Source organism: Gopherus flavomarginatus, chromosome 1 (assembly GCF_025201925.1).
Source record: "Gopherus flavomarginatus isolate rGopFla2 chromosome 1, rGopFla2.mat.asm, whole genome shotgun sequence".
Lineage (NCBI taxonomy): Eukaryota > Metazoa > Chordata > Testudines > Testudinidae > Gopherus > Gopherus flavomarginatus.
The window spans coordinates 71918222-71942561 of NC_066617.1; the positions used below are offsets into that span (position 1 = coordinate 71918222).

Here is a 24340-nt window from a genome sequence, read left to right on the forward strand (position 1 = left end):
CGCCGAGCGAGGCAGGGACCCCTCCCCCGGACCCGTGTGGCAGCGCGGTGCGGGGCGCACGCATGGCGCCGGGCAGCCAGCCCAGCAGCGGCGGGAGGAGGCGGACGGGCGGCTGCGGGCACTGAGCAGGAGGGGAGTTTCTCGCGAGCGGCGGCGGAGGGAGGGAGGGAGGGAGCGGGAGCCTCCCCCGCCTCTCCCCTCCCCTCCCCGCGCGCTGAGTCGCACTCGGCAGCATGTGCTGAAGTGCCCAGCAGCGCCCCGAAGAGAAGCCCAAGTTGTGCTCTGCTGCGCCCAGCCACACGGAGCCAGCCCGCCCCGCTCGGCCCCGCGGCCGGGGTCCCCCTGCCCTCCTGGGGCCGGAGAGGAGCCTTTCCCCGGCCGGGGCCGCTCCCAGAGGTGTGATGTGGCTCTTCGGAAAGTGACAGCCGGAGGAGGAGCAGCAGCGCCGGCGGGCAGTTCCTCCCCCCGGTCCCGGCTCCCCGCTGCCTCCCATGCCTGCGTGGCCCCACAGCGGGGCGGCGGCCCCCCGGGAGGAGCCGGGGGAGGCGCTGCTGTGATGGCCCTGGACGAGAAGCGGGAGAAGAGCGCGTCCTTCACCCCCATGATGATCGAGGAGGACGCCGCCCTGCGGAACGGCAGCAGGGGGCTCTCGGGCCAGTGGGCGGACGCGGTGGGGGTGAGACCCCGCACCACGGAGCGGCACATCACGGTGCACAAGCGTCTGGTGCTGGGCTTCGCCATCTCCATCCTGGCGCTGCTGGTGGTGACCATGATCGCGGTGCTGCTCAGCGTGCGCTTCGAGGAGTGCAGCACTGCGGCCGCCGCAGACAGCCCGGCCCGGGCGAGCGGCAACGGGAGCCTCCCCGGGGCTGCCCGGCTCAACCAGGAGGCTGGGGAGCCTCCCGGCCGCCAGGAGGAGGCGCCGGTGGAGGAGGAGGAGGAGTGGCAGCGGCGGCAGCAGCCGCCGCCCTGGACCCAGTTGCGCTTGCCCCGGCACCTGAGACCCCTGCACTACAACCTGATGCTCAGCGCCTTCATGGAGAACTTCACCTTCTGCGGGGAGGTGAACGTGCAGATCGAGTGCCTGAACGCCAGCCGCTACATCGTGCTCCACGCCCACCGCGTGCACATCCAGGCCGTCCAGGTAGCCGAGGACAAGCTCTCCGGCGCCGTGCGCGTCTCCAGCTTCTTCCTCTACCCGCAGAACCAAGTCTTCGTGGTGGTCCTCAACCGCAGCCTGGAAGCGCAGAGAAGTTACAACCTCAAGATCATCTACAGCGCCCTGATCGAGAACGAGCTGCTGGGCTTCTTCCGCAGCTCCTATGTGCTCCACGGGGAGAGAAGGTACGGCTACTCCCCCAGAAACGTGACCCACCCCATCACCGGCATGTGCTTCCATCGCGGGGAGAGGGCAAAGGGCTCCCCTAACTATGGACGCCCCAGGTCATAGGTACCCTGTTATCCTCAGTCTCATAGTCTGCAGCCTCAGGGACACTCCATGATGGGCAGCTACCGGTGTCACCCTCCCCTTTAGCCTCAGTCTAAACATGGAATTAACATGACTATAAAAACAGGCTCTAGGGACCACACTTTTAATAAAGCACCGCTAGTGGGGCAAGGAGTTTGCCAGGAACTCCTCTTTGAAAGCGCTGGGGGTGTTACGTTCAATGTTCAAGGTAGTGCCAAATTACAGTTAACTTCTGCAAGCGCTGTCGTGGGAGTGAAATGCATCAGTCAGCTCCCCGTCGCCCGTTGTCCTCGAGAAGCCCATCCGTGGCCGGGGGGGGATCCCTGAGGTTAGACGTAACCAAAACGTGACAGAAAAATCGTTGCTAACTTTCCGCTTAAAGAAGAGGGAGCTCGGCTGGGCGCTAGGACCTTGTACGAGGCAGGTCTGAGTCGCGTTCTCAAGTGTATACAGTTCTTTTCATGCTGTAGATCTTGCCACTGACATTTCTACCCTTTAGATGCTTTGATTAGGAGATGCAGTTGAGAGAGGAGGTCTGCTGTGACGTGACCGTTATCTAGAGCACCGAGCAGGGATTCATTTTAATCAGATACCTGACTTTCATGCTACGGTCCCCGTGCCCTGTAGCTTGCACATTCCCAGTAAGGAGAAGTGGGAGTGAATAAATAGCATACCAGAGACCTTTGCATGCTTCTGTTAGGAAGTAAAGATGGTTATATTTCCAGAGAGCCCGTCCTGCACCGTACTCAGGCTAAATTCCCATTTAGCCACTGGCAGTTCTGGCTGAGTAAGGACTGCAAGCTCAGGCATTTTTGTGTTACAGCTGTGCTGGTCTTCCCCCCTCTTTTGGGAAAGGTCCCTCTACATATAATTTGTTCAGCAGCTCCTAGGGTCTGGTGATGAGAGATGCTGAGTGTTTGCAGCTCCTGTGGAAGTAGGTGTTACCATTTTTTCACCTTATATTTCCCAGTGATGGCCAGGGTTGCTGAGGGTACTCATAATCGGTACTCTAATCTTAAAATTAAGGAAAGGAATAATTAGGAAAATCAGCAAAGGGATGACAGAGAAAACGCAAAAAGAAGGGAGACTTTTTTTTTTTTAAGATTTTTGTAAATCAGGGTATCACTGAGACGCTTCCAAGGGAAGTTTCACTGATTCAGCCAGCCTACTCTATCATAATATATTCAGGGAGAGAATGTAAGTTTTATCATTCAGATAGGTTTCCAAAGCAGTTTCATCCTAATAAAATGCAGGCTACTTACTCAATAGTGCTTACATGACAAGAGTGAACTACTTACTGGGTATATTATCATGTTAGTTTAATCATATTTTAAGGTGAATGAAAAATTCAGTCTGTATGCTTACAGCTAAACACTCTAGTAGGTATAGCGTAGATGATTAAAATGCATCTTTATATAGTTATTCCTTTATTATGAACACAGCTGTGCATCACTTCCAACATATAAGAAGTATCTTTGCACAGCTAGGGATTGGACAAGTTGAAAGAATAATCTTTCAATTGCATCATAAAGTAAAACATAATAGAAAGCTCACCTGTAGAAAATAGGTCTGTTTAATAATTTTTTTCTGTACCAAAGTAAAATATGTTTATATAACAGAGCCTCCTTACCTATTTTTTAAAAATAGCATTTTGTGCATTACAATAGGACTTAAGTTTGTACTGTTGTTACCTCTGTGATTTGCATTTTATTCAGAAAGCTTGAAGCAATCTTTTAGGGCCTGATTAGGCTGTCACTTTACTCTGTTCACTTCAGCTGAGTTACTGCATATTTGGTTCTAGTCTCTGCTTAAAAGTTTGGTTTACATGGCTACAGGGCCGGCGCTTCCATTTAGGCGACTTAGGGCTCCAGGATTTGGGAGGGCTTGCCGCCCTCTGCAGCAATTCGGCGGCGGGGGGTCCTTCTGCGCTCTGGGTCGTCGTCAGCAATTCTGCGGCAGGTCCTTCACTCGCTCTGGGACCTGCCGCCAAAGTGCCCTGAAGACCGGGAGCACGGAAGGACCCCCCCCGCCGCAGAATTGCCGCCAACGACCGGGAGCGTGGAAAGACCCCCGCCTAGGGCGCCAAAAATCCTGGCGCCACTCCTGCATGGCTAAGTCTGTCAGGGGTATGAAAAATCTACACCCCTGAGCGATGTAGCTATGTTGACCTAACCTCCAGTGTACGCAGCTAGATCCACAGAAGAATGCTTCCATCACCCTAGCTACCATCACTCAGGGAGGTGTTCCTACACCAGTGGAAAAAAAAAAACACATCTGTCAGCATAGGCTGTGTCTACACTGAGGGGTTATGCTGGCATAGCTACATAGAGCCCTGCAAATCAGCAAATATCTGATTTATATCGGCTGACCATGTTTATGAATCATGGATCGGCTGCAGATACAAATTTTATAGCCACACACGGCTCTGTAGACATGGCTACCAATGTTATTGAGAGTGGAAGCTGTTTTCACATAACAATAGATGTTTTATTGTTATTATTTATTTTATTGCTGTAGTGCCTAGTATCCCTGGTCATCAATTAGGACCTCGTTGTGCTTGGTGCTGCAAAAAGAGAACAAAAAGAGGGTCCCTACCCCAAAGATAATACAATCTAAGTAATAAAGAAAGCGAGACTGACTTCCTGAAAGTTACGTTACCGGGCTCCCAGAATTTATTTATTTTTAAGCTGTCTGTCATTGAAAATCCTAATTACAGATTCTCTCTCTCTAAACATAGACTCATAGACTCATAGACTCTAGGGCTGGAAAACATAATATTTTCTTTGATATTGCCTGCTGAGCAAAGAGTTTACATGAGGGATAGTAGGCCAAAAAAGTAAGGAAGATAGAAAAAGAAGCCCCCCAATTCAGTTATGTCAACATCCCCCTTATTAAAACTTGCTTTTGTTGCTGATAATTTTAAATGGACTGATGTTAGAATCCCAGGGAGGGTTAGCGTTACAATTGTGTGATTTGTCATCAAACCAAAGTAAAATGGCATTTTTGCAGAGCTCAGTTGTAGAAAAGGATTCCGCCTCTTACCTGATTAAGGACTGTGGCTGAAGTAATCAGCGTTCTTCTAGTTTGTTCAGAATCTTTGATTCTGTAACAAAATGAAATGTTGAAAAGGAATTCACTTTATTACATAAATAAATGAAAAAGACAAAGTTCCCATAATTATCTCACTTCTGAACATTTTAGCTTTGTTGAAAATAATTAAAGGAAACTTAAATATGCAATATAATATTTCAAAAGAATAATTGTAGCACAGTTATAATACTTTTGCACCAAGTATGGTCAAGTATTTACAGTCGAATGTTTGTTAGAAGCAAGATAGTTTGACACACAATTATATAATATATAGTACTCTACTCTCATAGCAGCAAAGAATAGCATGATTATTCAGATCATGAATCACTCTCTGCTGTAAATACACTTCATTGACCTAATTATATTGGGCCAGATTCTCAGTTTGTGGCGAGTACTGTGATGCCACTGAAGTCAATGAAATGATGGTTATTTATAGCAGTTTAGGACCCTGATCACTTGTGTTTGGTTTAATAGAATATATATTTTAAAACTGTAACCAAAACTTGTTATAATTTCAGGTGTTTAATAGAAGTACTGCTTTTCTTTTTGAAATGTCACAAGCTTAATGATTCACTGTTAGATATATACTCTAAACAATGGGGTGTCTGTTCAAAATGTGTTCATGCAAAGTAGTAATTTACTTTTTGATTAATAACCTGCTTTTCAAATGAAATATGTATAGCTGTTTCATAAGTCTAAAAGTTAGACCAATTTCTGCTATGCATATGATAACATAGCTTCTCTTAAGTTATGTGGGATCTTGATGTTCCAGTAGACCTTTGCTTGAACTTTTTGACATCCTTATATTTGATTGAAAAGTATAGCAACATCATTGGAGTAGTGGCTGCTGTAAAAGGACTGTAGACATACTTTTTCACTCATTTGTGTGAGGGGAATTACTCTGGTTAACTGTGCGACTTCACAAGCACAACGAGGCTTTTGTAGATGGTTTTACTGTTTTTAGTTTTTTTTGCCCCTGCCCTTAGATAGAGGAGGAAGTCAGTACACTTACTTTTTGAGTCCACAGATGAACGCGGTAAATCAGTCAGAAATGTTGGCAATACTATGAAAATGTTAACTTTCTCACTGAAGTTATTGTGCCTTTAATAAAATGCTAAAATGAAAGTGAAATAATACAAATTTTTTTGTACCATTTCAATCATGCACTGTAATTTATTGGCAGTATGCAACAAAGATTAATACATAGTTTCTTCAGAATGTTGTAATAACTGAGGTGATTATTTAACTTGTGCATAAATGAAATGAAATCAATTCCTTACCAGTTTCAGACAAAACAAACACATTGATTCCTTTCTTATAGCAGCCAAGATGTCAAAATAGACGAGTTATTGAGGAAATGCACGCCTTTCTTTAATAGATGAGATGGAATTAGAATACCTGCAAATTACTGTCATGGGGATGCTGAATAGACAAGCTTTCATTCCTGGAAGTATAACTTTTTATGGTGATATTTCTGGGAATTTTAAGATAAAAATGTCAGTGCCCAAGGCAGGTGCGTAGAGAGAGAGGTGGCAAAACATCCGAGCTATTCTATGATCTCTCTATGCTAGAGAAATTCTGCATGTTTATATCATTTCTTTGTTCTTTAGGAGAAAATGTATACATTGTCTTGTATACATATTCAGTTTAATCTTCAGAGATCAGAGAAATTTCAACTGTTTTTTTCTAGTATAACATTGGAGTCCAGATACTGTGGCGATGGGCACCTTTTAAATGCATGTATTGTTTTATTATTATTGGTAAAGTTTGGCATATTTACAATAGTGTATTGAATGTAATGAAATATACAGTAATGCACATCTTGCTATTTAAAAAAAAACCCATGATACAGAATTTATCTGTAGTTTTTATTAGACTAAGGGTATGTTTTCACTACCTGCCATATTGGCGGGTAGCAATTGATTGCTCGGGGGTCGATATATCGCGTCTCATCTATATGCGATATATCGATCCCTGAACGTGCTTATATCGATTCCGTAACTCCACCAACCCGAATGGAGTTGCGGAATCGACAGGGGGAGCCACGGACATCGATCCTGTGCCGTGAGGACGGTGAGTAATTCGATCTTAAATACTTCGACTTCAGCTACGTTATTCACGTAGCTGAAGTTGCGTATCTAAGATCGATTTTCCCCCGTAGTGTAGACCAGCCCTAAGAGATTTTCCATTCCCTTAAAGATTTAATTGATACACTCTCAACATTCTTTAGATGCTAGTCTGTTGAAACAGTGTTTCCTCATTTAGACATCGTCGGAATGAGTGTAAAATTCCCTGAGCTTGCATTTATCCGTGGGTCTGAGCTCATTAAAATTGTTAATTAGAGAAGAAAGTTCATTAGTCCTAGCTTTACTAACAACGAGCTCAAGTCCTGCCTTCCATGTTAACTCAAAGTTCCTTTTGACTTTCTTGGGTATTGTAGGTGTTAAAAGAATTCAGAATCAGGCCCATTTTAAGCAAGTGGACTAAATGAAGCAAAGTAGATTTCTTTATTGGACAAATTCTGCTCTGTTAAGGTGATGTAAATCCAGAATAATGCAACTGAAGTCAATAGAGTTTATCTGGGTTATTATTGGTGTAACTGAGAGAAACACTTAACCCAATATTTGGCTAATTTATGCATAAATCTGGATTTACTAACCCCTCATTAACAATGAGACGAGAAAGCCACAGTACAGTGAACTCCTTCCAAAATATTCAGTAATTTGTAACCAAATAAGACTTTGATTTTTGGATGAAAGACTGATAACAAAAGTCTGACTGACATAAGAAGTACCAACCTTTTACAAGATTAGCTGTTATGAAAATCAATCATAATCTCATTGTGAAACATATTTTACATGACTGCATATTTGTTTATTTGAAAAGTAACATATTAAACTTAATACTATTATGGTAAGAAAAAAGTGTTATAAAACTGCCAGTAACTTAATTCTGTGTTGTTCTTATAAATGCTTTAAACCAAAAGGTGAAAACGCTTAGTCAGTAAATACACTTTAATTTTTAAGATACTTATCTTATTTTTGCTCCATCAGAATTACTGAAAATCATGTTGTAGAATACTTTTCTATTTTAAGTTGAAAAGATTACAAGGGCTTTCCACTGTCTTTATTGGATCAAATAGATATCCACCACAAAAAACTCTTACCTTATTGTTAAGGTTTCTCAAGGGCATTTCCCGTCAACACATTCATTAAAAATCCGGAAAATGACTAGTTAAGGAACTGTTAGCATTCAGACCAGCCACATATGTCCTGTCTTTAAAATCACATAACCAGTCAATATTCATATTACTATTTGACATCCCATGACACCTTACTGCCATCCCACTCGTAATACATACATGTAAAATATAAAGCATACCCTGAAAATGTAAATGTAGGTTCTGTTCCTTCAAAGAGACCAACATTGGTGGATTTTTCCCTGAATGTAGGTGTAAGGGTCTGTGCACAAGTATCTCTTTGCAGGATCGGGATCTATGTCTATACAGTTTCAAAGAAAAGACATTTGTATGTGTGGCATTATTAAAATGTAGAGGTCTCGTGTACAGCATATTTCAAATGCCTTTTATTCTTTAAGATATTTCTAAGAGATCATCTGTCACCTCTTAAGTTGATTGTTTTTCTTTCATTAAATTTATTGGGAAAAGACTGAAAAGGATCCTTACTTGTGGAGGTTGAATTGCTTGCTTAGGTATGTAAACTTGCAAAGCCTACATAAACAGAATGCGTCTGATTGGACTTCTGTAGCTACAACACTAATAGATTGTTGTGTGATTCAGAGAGCTACATGCAATTATTGCACAAATAATCAGCAGTGGAAAAGAATGATCCTCTGGGGTCTGCTAAGTGAACATATGTTATTATGTTCAAAGAAAGGCAGTTTTCTTATCAGTATTTGAAACCACAGTGAGATCCCCGAAGGTCATTAAATCCTAGATTTAACTGAAGACCATGCTTATTTGTTTTACATTGCAAGCCAATATTGGTTACATTTTTCATATATTGCTGAACAAAACTCTGGTGGCAGAACACAAAGCAAAAACAGAAGGGAGAGTAAAGTTGTTTCTAGCAAATTTGTGTCTCATTCTATTACATGGATTGTATTATAGAACATGTGGAGAGAATTTATGCCAAGAACAACTACATCAAAGCAGAGCTATTAAGATTAGAAGTATGTAGTACATGGATTGTGCTTTGCTGCTGGTAAGAGTTTAGTTGTGTTTATTTTGGTAAACTACCATATTCTAGCAATATCATGTAGTATGTCCATGACTCAAGCGCTGCACATAATAAGTCAGTAATGTCTTTTTTTTTACTTTTTGTTTCTGTTCCAGATTTCTTGGTGTTACCCAGTTTTCTCCTACTCATGCCAGAAAAGCCTTTCCTTGCTTTGATGAGCCCATCTACAAGGCCACTTTCAAAATCAGCATCAAGCATCAAGCAACCTATTTATCTTTGTCCAATATGCCAGTGGAAACTTCTGTTTTTGAAGAAGATGGATGGGTTACGGATCACTTTTCGCAGACCCCTCTCATGTCCACGTATTACCTGGCCTGGGCAGTGTGCAACTTTACATACCGGGAGACTACTACTAAGAATGGGGTTGTAGTAAGTATATTTAATGCTACACCTTTGGGTTCTGCATTGTTTTTAGAAAATTCTTGCTTTTTGTAAGGAAACATTATACCAGCAGTGCTTAGAGTACTTGCGTATTTAACACTTATAAAGTTTCTTGTTTATTTCAGAATAATGAGCCTTTGCTCTGTTTTTAGCTTTTCCTGATGTTTTGGCATGTCTGATACATTTCAGAATATGCTACCTCACCAGGACAAGTTTCCTGAGAAGACTTTAAGCCTGTAAGTACTTCACTGTATTTAGGCTTAATTTTTTTTCTGAAGTTTTCTTTTTGAACTTTTCTCTGGCCTTTTCAATTTAACAATCATTGAGCAATGTACAGAGTGTGCAATAATACCGATGTAGTTCCAATGACCATCCTTCAGTACGGATGCATAGTTTGGTATGCTGTTCGTGGGCACAAAGTTGTGGAAATGCACTTTCCTGCTTAGATCTCTTGCTGAGAAGCGTGACTTTTCCTGCACTCCTCACTTGGAGTCTCAGGTTGAAGAAAACAGTTCAGAGAGTTGTGATTTCAGATTCTGACATGGTTGCTTGAGCTGCTGCCTTTTAAAAAAAAATCCTTTGTCAGTTTTGTTTTTGTTACAAATATCAAGTACAGCAGAATTGCATCACAAGCCAAAATATACATGAGAAATTCTGTCAGCTAAATCGATTTCAAAATACTATCCATTTACATTTTCTGTTGGTTTTGCAGAAAAATTGTTCACTTTTGCCAAACTAATCTGCAAAACGAAAATAGATTCAGCGTTTAAAAAAGAGGGCTAGATTGGGGGGTGAGCGCCACTCACAATCTATGGGGCTCAGGTCGGGAGGCCTGAGGAAGGAGGAGTACTGCCACCCCAAGGATGAGGTGGCAGGGGGGACATGGGCCCGCCCAACTCCCCCACATCCCAGCCCAAGGCCCTAACAGTGGCGGAGTTATCCACCACTGGGTTAGTGGGGATCCTCCCGCAACATGTTGAGCCTGTATCAGGACAGCTCTTGACCAGACTATTGCTTGGTTTCCCTGGGCCGCTTCCTATTCTTTCCCTTGGGTGTACCTGTGTCCAGAGGTCATCCTCAGTCTCCCCGGAATATACTGCCAAGGATTGCAGCAGCAGTTCCTCAGGTTCAGGAGTGACAGGGCTCTCTGGAAGCTCATGCTGGTCTCTGGGGCAGCAATGGTTCTCCTTGGTGTCCCACTCCAGCAGCAGAGAAGAAACATGTGTCTCCTTCGGCAGCTCCCTCCTCAATGAGATCCTCGGCCAGCCTTTTATACTTACCTTTCCTATTCTGCCCCTCTGCTTCCAGTATGTGGTGTGTGGCCTTCCTGGTTCCACCCACCAGATGGCTTGCGGCATTCCGTCCGCATCTGCGGGAGGTCATGCCTCCTCGCTACAGCACCCTTGTTGGCAGTCTCAGCAGAGAGGACAAGGACTGAACAGCCAGGTGTGCTGAGCTACTCTCTCAGCCCAGAGGATGGTTCCACCTGTTCAATGTTTTTTCTCTTGTGCTCGTCATTTATACTGCACCCATCTCTGTGGTATCTTAGTGCTTGAGAAGTGAGCAGACCTGAGGGACTGATTTACACTGAATAATTCATTAAATAAATTTAGATTCTTTTTCAGCTCAAGTAATATATGAGAGCTTGAGCACCTTCAGTTTATTTTTATTCATACTTATTGAACGAATCTTTCTGCATTTTTATGGTGTGGAATGATTGCAAATATTTCAGATTTGAGATGTATTATTTCTATGTGATTGCTAAAATAAGCTGTGTTATTGTTCCAATACCCTCAATTTAAAGAGTGCACAGGCACATCCAGGGTGGATTTAACATTTGTTTTTCCCAAACACTGGCACATGCAAATGTGAAAGTTTCTCTTCACAACAATTTGCCAGTAAAATAGAGTCACTGAAATGTTAACAGAAACTGTGCACAAAAGCGTGACCAAAGCAAATTCACATACAAACATAAATGGATGGTCAAGGAAATTCACCAAGTGCTAGTGTTGAAACACTTTCCCAATTTATGGAATCTTGCTTCAACTGGTGCAACTTATGTAGTAGTTTTTCTGTGGAAAAATAAAGAACTTCACTCCTCAAGTACTGTTAGTCCGACACTTTATTGAACTCAATTTCAATTCACAAAACGTCTGAAAAAATATTGTGTCTTTTGTGACTTGCCAGGTTTCAAATTAATAAGATGCCTCTTCTGTTCTTATGGATCAGTCTTGCTGTATTGAACACTTTCTGGTTAGGATCAAGGGCAATTAAAACTCCCTAAGGAATAAAAGTTACATTAACAGCTGGCTTCATACTAAAAAAGAGATTAAGCATTCGTAGTTGAACCTCCCTCTGAAAGAATGACATTCCAATATCCAAATGCCTTTCAAGCCAGGTCAATGCACATGGCCTGATAATGGATTCCATCACAGGTTTTAATTTAATCTTAAATAGAAATTAACTTTGAGTAGCTAAAATAGCCTATTCCTAAACAATAAAATGAAAATTGTTACTGATTATGAAATGTCACTTATTACATAAACACATTCACACATTTAGTCATCGTTATACATTACAAAGACTAATATGCATTTGAAAACAAGGAATCAAGGGAAGCCGGGCTTTCAGGAGCACAGTTCAGTCTATGTGAGCAATTAGCATAAAAGTTCAGTCCACATGAGACCTGACCAGAGTCCATTCCAGAGCACATTCTTCAGAAACAAAGTCATCTCTTTGAGTGTTATAAGGCTATATAATATAGTGATTGCATTCTGTGAGTCTTGCAAGGAAAAATACAGAAATTGTGGAGTTTCTTTTGAACCATAATGAGGCCCTTTCTCTTCTGCTGAAGTGTATAATCCAGAAGTGTAGAACAACCTTTAAACATTACATTCTCCACATACCTTGTTACTGTCTGAATTTTGTTAGATAATTACACACTTCTGGCTGGAAATTAGAATAAATTTTCTAGCCATCAGAGCCGTGAGGGTCTGGAAAGCCTCTCAGTTGGCATTGTGGGAGCAAACAACTTCATTACTTTTAAGAGAGTGCTGGACAAATTTATGAGAAGGAATGTGTGATGGGATTGCTTGTGAAGGTGAGGGAACGGCTGAGCAGCCCTGAGGGTCCCTTCTGGGTTATGTCTAATGTTCCTAAAAATTTCATGCTTCAGGGTTTTAGCTGGTCAGGAAGGGATCAGAAATCACTAATACTCTAAAGTGGCACTGACCATTCTTTTTCTCCGGTGTTTGGCTGGCTGAATCTTGCTCACATGCTCAGGGCCATATGTGGAGTTGGGAAGGAGTTTTCCCTCAATTCAGATTTGTAGTGACCATTTTTGCTTTCCTCTGCAGCATGGGATGTGGGTCACTTGCCAGAATCATCTCACTTAATGAGTTCCCTGCCACAGCAGGGGCCTTGGACACTGGTGCACCTCAGTCCCTCCTATTCTCTGCCTGTAACACACAATAATTTAATCTCCTGAGGTCTGTAATATCTTGGTCTAATTTCAGTGTTGGATTTAGTGTGTGGGTGCTGGATGGTGTCGGTGGCTTGTGATACACAGGCCTAGATGATCTAGTGGTCCTTTCTGGCCTTAAACTCTCCAACTCTATAATTCTCACAATATCAAATATACACCACTTACCATTTTTAAGGGGAAAATCGTGAGGTCTATTCAGGGCCATACTGCACCATCCCTGACATTCCCATAAGTCCTTCCTTTCTTCGTTTTTGTCTTGACCCATGCCCTCAGTTCCTTGCCACTTCTTTTTCTTCTCTCTCATCCCTGTCATATTCTTTTTTTTTCTGGCCACCTTCCCACTCCCCTTCACTCTCTCCTGTGCTGCCTTCTTCCCAGCCCTCTCTTTTTCTGTTCTTCCTCCTCAGTCAGACATAGAAACACACTCCCTCCTGCATGCCACTCCCCAGTCACACTCCACTGACTTCCTTTCTCACTTCTCTCTGCCAGCTTCTTGCCCTTCATTCCAGGTGGAGGGGATGGGTAATTGTTTACAAACTGGGAGGTATTAGCTGAGGATATGGGTTTCTTTACAGCCGGAAAGGGAAGGTACTGGGAAGTTTTTCTTCCACCGTTTGCTCATGAAGAGTGGATGGAGTCAGGGGCGCTGGAACAGGGCAGGCCAGGGGGCCAGGGCCTCATCACTTTTAAAAGTGACCACCAGATCATTTGCTGACTATAAGGGTGAGTGACAAGTGGAAAGGGGTGGAGAGGAGCGAGCAGAAGGTGGAGCCCCAGGGGAAGAAATGGCCTGGGAGCAGAGCCTCAGAGGGAAGCAGGGGCGGGGGCCTTGGGGAGAAATGGCAGCACAGGGGCTGGGGCTCAAGAGGAAGGGGCAGTGCAAGGGGGCAGGGCTATGGTTCGGTGGCTGGTGGGTCTTCCCTTTTTAAGGAGTTTCCGTCGCCCCTGGGTGGAGTACAGCCTAGTGGCTTACAAGTGCTTGAGTGACTGCTGCTCATGGGGGGACTGGGTGTGGAGAGGAGCAGAGTGAGGAAAGAATGCAACTGGAATAGGGGAAGAGGCACTAGATAAATAGGAGCAGCACTGGGGAACACAGGGAGAGAGAAGAGCAGTAGGAAGCAGGTGGGGATCTGACTAGTTAGTGAGAGTAGAGAGAAGAACAGCTGTGGCAGTGAGTTCAGCCAGGAGAAAGGAGTATGGCTTTTTTTGTTGCTGCCCCCACTCCATTTCCACAACTATTCTGATGTGGGTCCTGACCAATATGTTGGCTAAGGGGACAATATGAGGTTTGAGCAGAGGTGACACATCGTGGGGGCATGCAGGGTGAAGTGCCCCTCCCAGCGTGGGAAGGCACCAGTTGTCTATGAGCATTGCCATGGCTTTGGGCAGAGAGGTTGCAGTTCTGCACTCTGAAGTAAACTCTGCTGGATTGCTATTTGGCTTCAAGTATAAAGTATTTCACTGTCCTCTTAGTGACACCAGCTATGGAGCATCAGCAAAGAGCAATTTCACCTGACACAAAACTGCTATCTAGATAAGAAAATTTGAGATGAGGCATGCTGAAAACAAATGCTGCCCTGCTCTTGGGTTGTGCTACCACACTGTATTACTGCTACTAGCTATAAAATAAACTGTTGGTTAGTCACAGACATTATTTCAATCATACTGTATTATTCATAAACAACAAATAATGCCACCTTAATAATGTATCCAGCATATGTCCTGCCTTCCCATGGGTTACTATGTTAGTCATTAGCATTTAGGAAAAAAACAGTACTTTAAACGGAACCCCATATCTATGGCATCGTAAAATTCAATGTTTAACTTTCCAATGCATATAACAGGAATTCCTTTAGATTTAAAAAATGTTAATATTTTTATATAATAGCAATAATGACCTCAGGGTCAGGCATTTCCTATCAATTAATGACTTGCCATGGTAAAAGGCCTGAGGCATTGCCTTAGGCCCTCATCTCCAGCTGGCAGTTATTAACACCCCGAAAATATCCTCTCCATCAGATACTATTGCTTTGATAATGATAAATAAATAATAGAACAAATGGTATTTCATGGGTGAGAAAATCAGTTACAGCAGAGAAATCCAATGGGCTGTCAACAATAGAGCTTGGCCTGAACCAGAACCCCAGATTTACCCCTTCCTTGAATTTTGTTCAATTTTTGACCTGAACTTTACCTCTTAGGCCCATATTTAAACAAAAAATAAACTTTTGGTAGCTCATCCCTAACCAGTGGGAGGCCACATGTGTATCAGATAAACATATAAGTAGGGTCCTACCAAATTCACAGCCATGAAAAATGTGTCACATACTGTGAAATCTGGTCTCCGCCCTGTAAAATCTGGTCTCTTGTGTACTTTTACCCTATATTATACAGATTTCACAGAGGAGACCAGCATTTCTCAAATTGGGGCTCCTGATGCAAAAGGGAGATGCCGGGGGTGTGTGTGTGTGTCACAAGGTTATTTTAAGCGAGTCACGATATTGCCACCCTTACTTCTGCACTGTTGCCTTCAGAGCTGGGCGGCTAGAGGGTGGTGGCTGCTGACTGACAGTCCAGCTCTGCAGGCAGCAGCACAGAAATAAGGGTGGCAATAATATCCCATGCCATCCTTACTTCTGTGCTGCTGCTGGCAGTGGCTCTGCCTTCAGAGCTGGGCTCCCAGCCAGCAGCCGCTGCTCTCCAGCTGCCCAACTCTGAAGGCAGTCCACCATCAGCAGCGGCGCAGAAGTAAGGGTAGCAGTACCACAACTCCCCTACAGTAACTTCGGGACACTTTTTGGGTCATGACCCCTACAGTTACAACATTGTGTAATTTTAAATAGCTGAAATCATGAAATTTACAATTTTAAAAATCCCATGACTGTGAAATTGATCTAAATGGACCATAAATTTGGTAGGGCCCTACATATAAGCCAGGTATCTCTGTAAGGTACCAGATTTATTTCTGAATGTTGGTAGCCTTGTAGATTTTAAATCCTAATCTTCCCATGTACTAGGGCACTAATAGACCGGTGGTAGTATATTTGTTTATTAATTGGTCTTCAAAAAATGTTTTTTTCCCCACAGTCTTTCATTAGAAACCAAAAATTTTATAAGGACTGTGCTTAATAAACTTTTGTAAGCATGGCACTTATAAAGTAATATTGAACTAAAAATATACACACAGGTCCTTGTGTCTTTTTACTGATTAATACTGAGTGACTGTAAAACAACAATAAAAAGGGCTTGATGCTGCATACACTTTTTGCCAGGTGTACTTACTTCCCTAAGTAGTTCTGTTAACTTAAATGGGATAGAGCCCTAAGACATTAACACAAGGAATTGTAATCCTAGAAACTTTACCACATCCAGCGTTGTCCACTGTTTTATTTCATGCAGGTATATTGAAAAAAGACTGTTAGTACATTAATTTTTAAATAAGAAATGGGCTAAAAAAATTTCCAAGCTATGAACAAACAGAAACGTCTGATCAGCACCCATGCTAAACTAAATATGCAAGGGCACCCTTTAAAAATACATAAATTGCGAACTTGTAATCTATTGTTATTGATTTCTACTTGAATTTGCAAGTTGAATGCACCAGGAAAATACTGTACACGTATAGTGCTTACTCTTTTAAAAAATCTCATGGGTCAGCATTTGTGGCACATCCAGTATTTAAATGTGAAATTTATTTTATTAACATAAATTCTCTGCTGGTTTCTGAAGTGAATGTCATTGAATAGAAAGACTTACGAAAAGAAACTGTGAAATTCCACTTTTTTTTATTTTTGGGCAGCCAAGACCAGTTGCTCTATGGGATACATAAAGTATGTTGCATTAAATCCTGTAGCCATGCAAATAATAGCAAGAAAAGTATGTGACAAACACAGATCATCTTCCCATTTCAGAGTAGGCTGTATCATTACAACTGGCCCTTAATAAGGGGGTGGCATGTGGCACACCATCACCAGGAGCAGACCAGAGAATGGACTGAAACTCATCCACAATTCCTTCCCTATTTCCCCCTTCCTCTGTGGAGAGTAGAGTAAATTATTTCACCTCACTTAATGGGCCAGTTTACTCCCCTCTGTGTACCTGGCCATCTACTCTGGCTGGTAAGTAGTGGGGGCGGAGCCAGGGGACCTTCCATTTCCCACCTACTCCCTGTCCATTTACTCACAAAGTGTAGAAAAGATTCCCTGTTTTCCCTCTGGAGTCACAATCTGAGCAGGGGAGCAGGTGGGGGGGCCTTATTCTCTGTTGTTCCACTGTGAAGCTGAATAAAGGCTGTGACTGCAGCTGGGCAAAATTTTTCAACTGAACCAGTATTTGGTGAAAAATGCAGATTCAGTCACACTGAAATAGTTCATGAATTCACGTCAATTTCATTGAATTGTTTTGTTCAGAAAAAAATTCAGAAAATAATTAAATGCTTTGTTTCAACATTTCCAAAATGTTGAAAACGGTTTCAAATTTTTTCTTTGAAATTTCTTTTTGTTTAGAAATTTTCTTGTATTAAAAAAAATTAAGACATTAAAAAAGCTCAAAATCAAAATGAAATGTTTCATTTCAGGTCCAGTACAATGTTTGCTGAAAATTTGGAAAAATTTGGTTTTGGGTTCAAACTGGAATTTTTTTTTCTTGATTTTCCCCCCGCTCTCTCAGGACTCACAGCAAACTAAAAAAAATCTAGGATTTGCTCAGGCCCAGCTGTGAAAATATAGCTTTCAGTAAAATGCAAGCATTCTGGCTGTGGGTGTATCATACTATGCCTTTTCTATACAGTGTCCCTTTATGCTTCCTTAGTTCTTTTATATTCTACTAAAGTACCAAATTATTTGACATCACTCACTTATTATCTAAGGTCTCGATCCAGCTCCCACTGTAGTAACCTGAATTTTGCTGTTGACATCAGTCAGAAATGGTTCAGGCTTTTAGCTAGATACATTAGTCTAAAGGTTTCTGTATGAACCAAACTCTTTCTTTAAAAGCAAAAGTGAAGCAAAACGTAATCTTTAGGAAAGATCTCACCCCAGGACAACATGAAGGTGAGCATATTCCTGCACCAGCATGAACAGCTGTCTGTCAAACCAGTGTTATCCTGTGCACCTATAGCAACTTCATGGAATTGCTCAGACAAGTGCCTTAGTTGCCATCTATTTTAGTGACGGATACAGTATTTGTGATGCAGGAGAGTGATGCGTGCTTTTATTTATTTATAAAGCAGTCTCTCCTCCAAGGTTTCAGTACATTTTAAATCATACTTTTCATACAGGAATTGAGTGTACAGTATTTGTTTTTTGTAGCATGGCGTCAATGGTCCCTGGAGTTAGGGGTGCATAATTGTTTATGTTCTAACTCCTTTTGAGTCACTCGGGTTTCTGAAACAATCACTGTTCAGTCTAAATTCTAGGCTTGACTTCTGTCCAACATGATTTTTTTTTTAAAGCTGTCTAGTTATTTTTGAGTACAAGTAGGGTGAATATGTACATTTTCCTCTGAAGTTATGCTTGGAAAGATTCTGCATTCAGTGGAGACATGCCTGTTTACACCGGCTGAGGAGCTTCTCCATTTTTATTATATATTTTATTTTATTGTTACAGATGCGACAGTATAGCTTTTGTAAACTCTTTGGGTAAAATTCATCCACCTGGGAGGGCATCACAATGTAGCTACCTGTTTGCAGATCTTTATATGCAGTCAGGCTGGCAAAGCTTTTACTGAGTTCTTTCCTATCACAGCTGTACATTTCCAAAGTGCAGGGACAGTTGGTGGAATGGTTTGCAGATTCTCCCAGCCAGTGTAACCTAGCCCTATATCTGAGGCTACACTTAAGTATGTTTTATTTACTCAGTGTAAACACTATGCAGCTGTGGGGAGAGAATGAGGGGAAAAGTGGCTCTGAGGTCTGTTTCAGTCTCTGATGTAACAACAACTGAAGCAGCTGTGATCTGACAGAGTGCCATGCACTCTGCCCATCCCCTCCCATCCATGGCATACCTACTATACACAAGGTGGGGACAGGTGGTATAGAACTGTCTATGCTGGCTTTGTTCCACCCAAGGAAAGGATTCTCCTGTGTCAGGGGAAATCCTGAGCTGCTCCTTTTAGGATAGCTTTGTGTTGCTGAGAAAGCAGCCAGAACTGAGAATTAAGCTTGTTGTGTTCTTACTTGGAACAGCATTATCTGAAGCAGATTACGTTTCTGCTGAAAGACAAGGGGTTTAAAGTGTAACAAAAAAAGTTATCCCAACATGGATTATCCTGAAAAATATTTGTCAACAAGTTATATATTGTAACTAATGTCAGATGATATTTAGTTTCTGAGTTGGAGACTTCATCAAATCATGTAGAGATTAGTTTAGATGAGGAGGATCTGTGTAACCTTCCAAGAGGAAGACCAAGGACAGGGTAGGCCCACTGCTCAATGAGGAGGGGGAAACAGTAACGGGAGACTTGGAAATGGCAGAGATGCTTAATGACTTCTTTGTTTCAGTCTTCACTGAGAAGTCTGAAGGAATGTCTAGTATAGTGAATGCTTACGGGAAGAGGGTAGGTTTAGAAGAGAAAATAAAAAAAGAGCAAGTAAAAAATCACTTAGAAAAGTTAGATGCCTGCAAGTCACCAGGGCCTGATGAAATGCATCCTAGAATACTCAAGGAGTTAATAGAAGAGGTATCTGAGCCTCTAGCTATTATCTTTGGGAAATCATGGGAGACGGGGGAGATTCCGGAAGACTGGAAGGGGGCAAATATAGTGCCCATCTATAAAAAGGGAAATAAAAACAACCCAGGAAACTACAGACCAGTTAGTTTAACTTCTGTGCCAGGGAAGATAATGGAGCAGGTAATTAAAGAAATCATCTGCAAACACTTGGAAGGTGGTAAGGTGATAGGGAATAGCCAGCATGGATTTGTAAAGAACAAATCGTGTCAAACTAATCTGATAGCGTTCTTTGATAGGATAACGAGCCTTGTGGATAAGGGAAATGCGGTGGATGTGATATACCTAGACTTTAGTAAGGCATTTGATACAGTCTCGCATGATATTCTTATAGATAAACTAGGAAAGTACAATTTAGATGGGGCTACTATAAGGTGGGTGCATAACTGGCTGGATAACCGTACTCAGAGAGTAATTGTTAATGTCTCCCAATCCTGCTGGAAAGGTATAACAATTGGGGTTCCGCAGGGGTCTGTTTTGGGACCGGCTCTGTTCAATATCTTCATCAACGATTTAGATGTTGGCATAGAAAGTACACTTATTAAGTTTGCGGACGATACCAAACTGGGAGGGATTGCAACTGCTTTGGAGGACCGGGTCAAAATTCAAAATGATCTGGACAAATTGGAGAAATGATCTGAGGTAAACAGGATGAAGTTCAATAAAGATAAATGCAAAGTGCTCCACCTAGGAAGGAACAATCAGTTTCACACATACAGAATGGGAAGAGACTGTCTAGGAAGGAGTATGGCAGAAAGAGATCTAGGGGTCATAGTAGACCACAAGCTTAATATGAGTCAACAGTATGATACTGTTGCAAAAAAAGCAAACGTGATTCTGGGATGCATTAACAGGTGTGTTGTAAACAAGACACGAGAAGTCATTCTTCCGCTTTACTCTGCGCTGGTTAGGCCTCAACTGGAGTATTGTGTCCAGTTCTGGGCACCGCATTTCAAGAAAGATGTGGAGAAATTGGAGAGGGTCCAGAGAAGAGCAACAAGAATGATTAAAGGTCTTGAGAACATGACCTATGAAGGAAGGCTGAAGGAATTGGGTTTGTTTAGTTTGGAAAAGAGAAGACTGGGAGGGGACATGATAACATTTTTCAGGTATCTAAAAGGGTGTCATCAGGAGGAGGGAGAAAACTTGTTCACCTTAGCCTCCAATGATAGAACAAGAAGCAATGGTCTTAAACTGCAGCAAGGGAGATTTAGGTTGGACATTAGGAAAAAGTTCCTAACTGTCAGGGTAGTTAAACAATGGAATAGATTGCCTAGGGAGGTTGTGGAATCTCCATCTCTGGAGATATTTAAGAGTAGGTTAGATAAATGTCTATCAGGGATGGTCTAGACAGTATTTGGTCCTGCCATGAGGGCAGGGGACTGGACTCGATGACCTCTCGAGGTCCCTTCCAGTCCTAGAGTCTATGAGTCTATTTACAGAGCTATAGTGTCACATTCATAAATCCTAGCCTCATGCCACAGAAAGTAGTAAATCCCATTTTTAATAAATGAGCAGGTAGGGTAATAGATATATACTGACCACTCCAAAAACCACTGAAACCTGCCACAAGGTTTTAACACAGCAGTTCTTTCACAGCATTCAGCAGTGCTGTTTAGCAGTTTAGGACAGGATGTTAAGAGTAATACTGTTGCCGGCACAGAGTGCCCGAGGGTGGCAACAGTTGGGTCCATTGCCCGGTGTGCTTCGCAACCAATTAAACACACCAGAGTGGAGAAGTAACTAAACTTTATTTGAGCTCAAATAAGACACCTGGAGCCACACAGGACTCAGATCAAGCGCGCGAAACAAACAGCTTACCTAACTATTTATACTGGAACCAAAACTGATACACATCATAACATGATCTGTCACTCACACTGTCCCCACCCAAGGCCAAGTCTGCCTAGTAACAGTTTAGTTTCCCGCTTAAAGGTTAAATCTGCCCAGCAACTGAGAGAGTAGGAGTAACCCCTCCCAACAAGGGCAACCTGAGGTGAAACATGGAGGAGTAAAACTCAAAATGGAGGAGCTGGTACACTATGGCTCAGAACAAGAGGACTTCATTGGCTCTCATGGCCTTCCATTCTCCCGAATTACCTGGGTTATGCCAAGTGCGTCCCCAACAATCCCTCCTTTGAGAATACTCAAAAAGCTCCTGCTTGAGTCTTCTCATAAAATGATGACAGCACTTGGTTTAAATCTGGGTTTGGGGAATGCTGAAGTTGGCCAGCCATCAGCATAAGTGTGACAGAGGTTGTAGAACAAACCTTTCCCCATAATAACCTTACAACAGGTAGGTAACAGTAGAACAAGTAAACATAACACTACCCCTATTACCAAAAAGCAAATCAATTCTGGACCTATCTTACCAACGTTAGGTAACCAACGAAAGAGAGTCAAAAAGGGAAGACACCTGTTCCTGAGTTTTCCACTGGTTAAGGGCTTGTTTAGAGACATATGTACAATATTTATTACAACTGAGAACACAGACCCTACCTTGGGAGGCTAGGATATATTTTAGTGTCTATTTAATTTGCAGAGCCCTGAGCCAAAGCTGGTAGAGCTAAGAGCTGAGGCTCCTTTTAATGACTAAGGTTTTATTGGCACATTTAGTAAGGAACACCAAGAGCCTACTGTAGAGTTAGGTTATCTGTTTTGCCCTATAGAAAGGGAGGTGGATTATACTTAGTCTATTTTTCTTACCAGTGGGCTCTGAGGAGGCTTGCAGATACCTGCACTGCCTGGGCTTAACCTGGTGGGAGTTGGGCCATGACACAAAGAGAAGGTACAAGGAATATTAGATATTAGTTTCCACGCCATTTGTGGGGCAGCTACTTATAAACAAATTTACCACAGATACAAAAGAAATTGTCAATTGTCACCATCCCATTACCTTTTTCTTACTCATGAGAGAATTGTTAGCAGAGAAGTACATAAGCCCTTTTCTGTGTTCTGACCTAAGGTATTAAAGACAGTGGGGGGATACATAGAACTGGCAGGTGCTCTCATTAGCAAACCAGATGTAATTGGCTGTTGCTTTTTGTTGAAGGTAGGTAAAACCAGAAGGACACCGGGAGTTATTACCTATAGCATAACAAGACTTGTTTTCCCTTAATAGCAAATCATCATTGGCAATGATTAGACCAGTTTCAGAGAATTACTTTTCAGGGCAGCTTTGCTGTATGATAGGGGATTTGAGAGCACATCCAGCAGTTGAGGAGATTAAATTTGCTGGCAAAAGCAATCTTTAGGACCTCATATGTATTAATCATTAAATCGGGAGGATTGGAACCTCAACCAGCATACAGTTGGGCCTTAATTAGGGAAACCATAACTAGGAGCATGAAAAGTTCTCTACCAAAAGAAAATGTTAACAAAGCATACTGAAACTCATAATGTTTCCCTGAGGTGAGGAGTAAGGAACAAGATACTGTATATCCAGGGTCCAAAATCACAATAAACAGAGACTTATATAACCCAACACACTTAAGATAAGTAACCTGTTCCTCTTTTAAACCTCAAAGTCTTTTAAACAGTAACTTCAGTCCAAAGTTCTTGTCGTCTGGGTTTCCAATAGGCTGGACAGTCCATTGACCTGATAACGGAGGTCTCCTTACTGCCTTAAGTTGGGAGTGGTGTATCCAGTTCTTATATTCCTTGGCCTTGGCTGCTGTGTGGGATACCGGCAGGACTGTTTGCGATCCCTTCCATCGTTCCTGCAGGGGTTTGCCCTTCCAGGTGCGAACGAGGACCGAGTCACCTGGCTGCAAGGAGTGGACAGGGGAATCCAGTGGAAGAGACTGCAAATCTTTAATGTACCTGTGAAAAGAAAAGAGAAAAGAGAACAGCAGACAACGAGCACATATACTGAAGCAACAAATTATTCCTATTATCTATTCCCTTGCCAGTACCAGAGTTCCATTCATAAGCCATGGTAGTCCCGACAAAATTTCAAAAGGCCTGAACCCTAACCTACCCTAACCTACCCTGGGGAAGAGCACAAAAACAGAGAAGGGAGAGTGGCAATACCTAGGGCCATCCTGTACTTTACTTTGACAGAGGAGTTCTCTTTTCTTTACTGGGTGATGTCTTGGAGAGTAGCATGCATTTCATCTGTTCAGCTGGTGGATTTCTGGCCTGTGTGTCACGAATGCTGGTGTATGTTGTTAGTTTCTTGGACTTTTCAGGACTCATTCCAGAACTTTGACCATAGTTACTCTTAAAGAATCGTTCCTTCCATAGCTCCACTTTCTTCTCCTTTTTAATCTCTTGCTGTATTCTTAGTTGCATTTCTGGAATGAACTCACCTTTTGACAACCTCTCTTTCCAGCCTTGGGCAGCTGAAGTGAAGAACTCATTGTTGAGTGCTGAGCCACTCATCCTCATCAAACCGTCTGCCCCGACTTGCCTATCCACCTCAGGGAGCAGCAATAGCAGCTGCTGCTGATAGTCTGTGGGTAGGACAGAGAACGCATGCTTGTTGATCAGCGCCAGCAGATCTGTGTTCACTAAGATGGAGTCAGGTGTTTCCACATCAATTTCAGTGCGTTTTGCCCTCTTTAGCTGCCTTGCATGGAGTCTGTCAGATCTCTGGAATGATTTCTTCCTCAAATCTGGTGGGGAGTTATCATCCTTAACAGAAGGATAGGAGCTGAAGGTAGAGTTCTGAGGACTGGCTGGTTGTCCATCTGACTGCCTTTCTTCTCGAGCAGGCTTAGCAAGTGTGGAGTTACTGGCTGCCTTCACAGTCTTCAATAGGCGATGTGGGTTTGAGGACACAGGCATACTTGTTCTGCATTGCTGCCTCCGTTACTACTGCTTTGGGGCCCGCTTGAGAGTCTTCTTGCTGTGTTTCTGGGAAGTACATATAGTTGTACTCCAGGCTGTAAATATTGTAACGTGACGACATCAGAACCAATGGTTACCACT

At 42.6% G+C, this 24340-nt stretch overlaps 1 protein-coding gene across 1 annotated transcript in view; it reads left to right on the forward strand.

The window, feature by feature from the left end:
* Window positions 1–274: 274 nt before the first annotated feature.
* TRHDE (thyrotropin releasing hormone degrading enzyme) overlaps window positions 275–24340 on the forward strand; it is a 336033-nt gene continuing 311967 nt past the window's right edge. The window contains exons 1-2 of the mRNA XM_050934690.1: window positions 275–1344; window positions 8913–9186. Coding sequence (XP_050790647.1) covers window positions 557–1344; window positions 8913–9186 — 1062 coding nt within the window. The 5' untranslated portion in view covers window positions 275–556. The remainder of the gene's footprint in view (window positions 1345–8912; window positions 9187–24340) is intronic.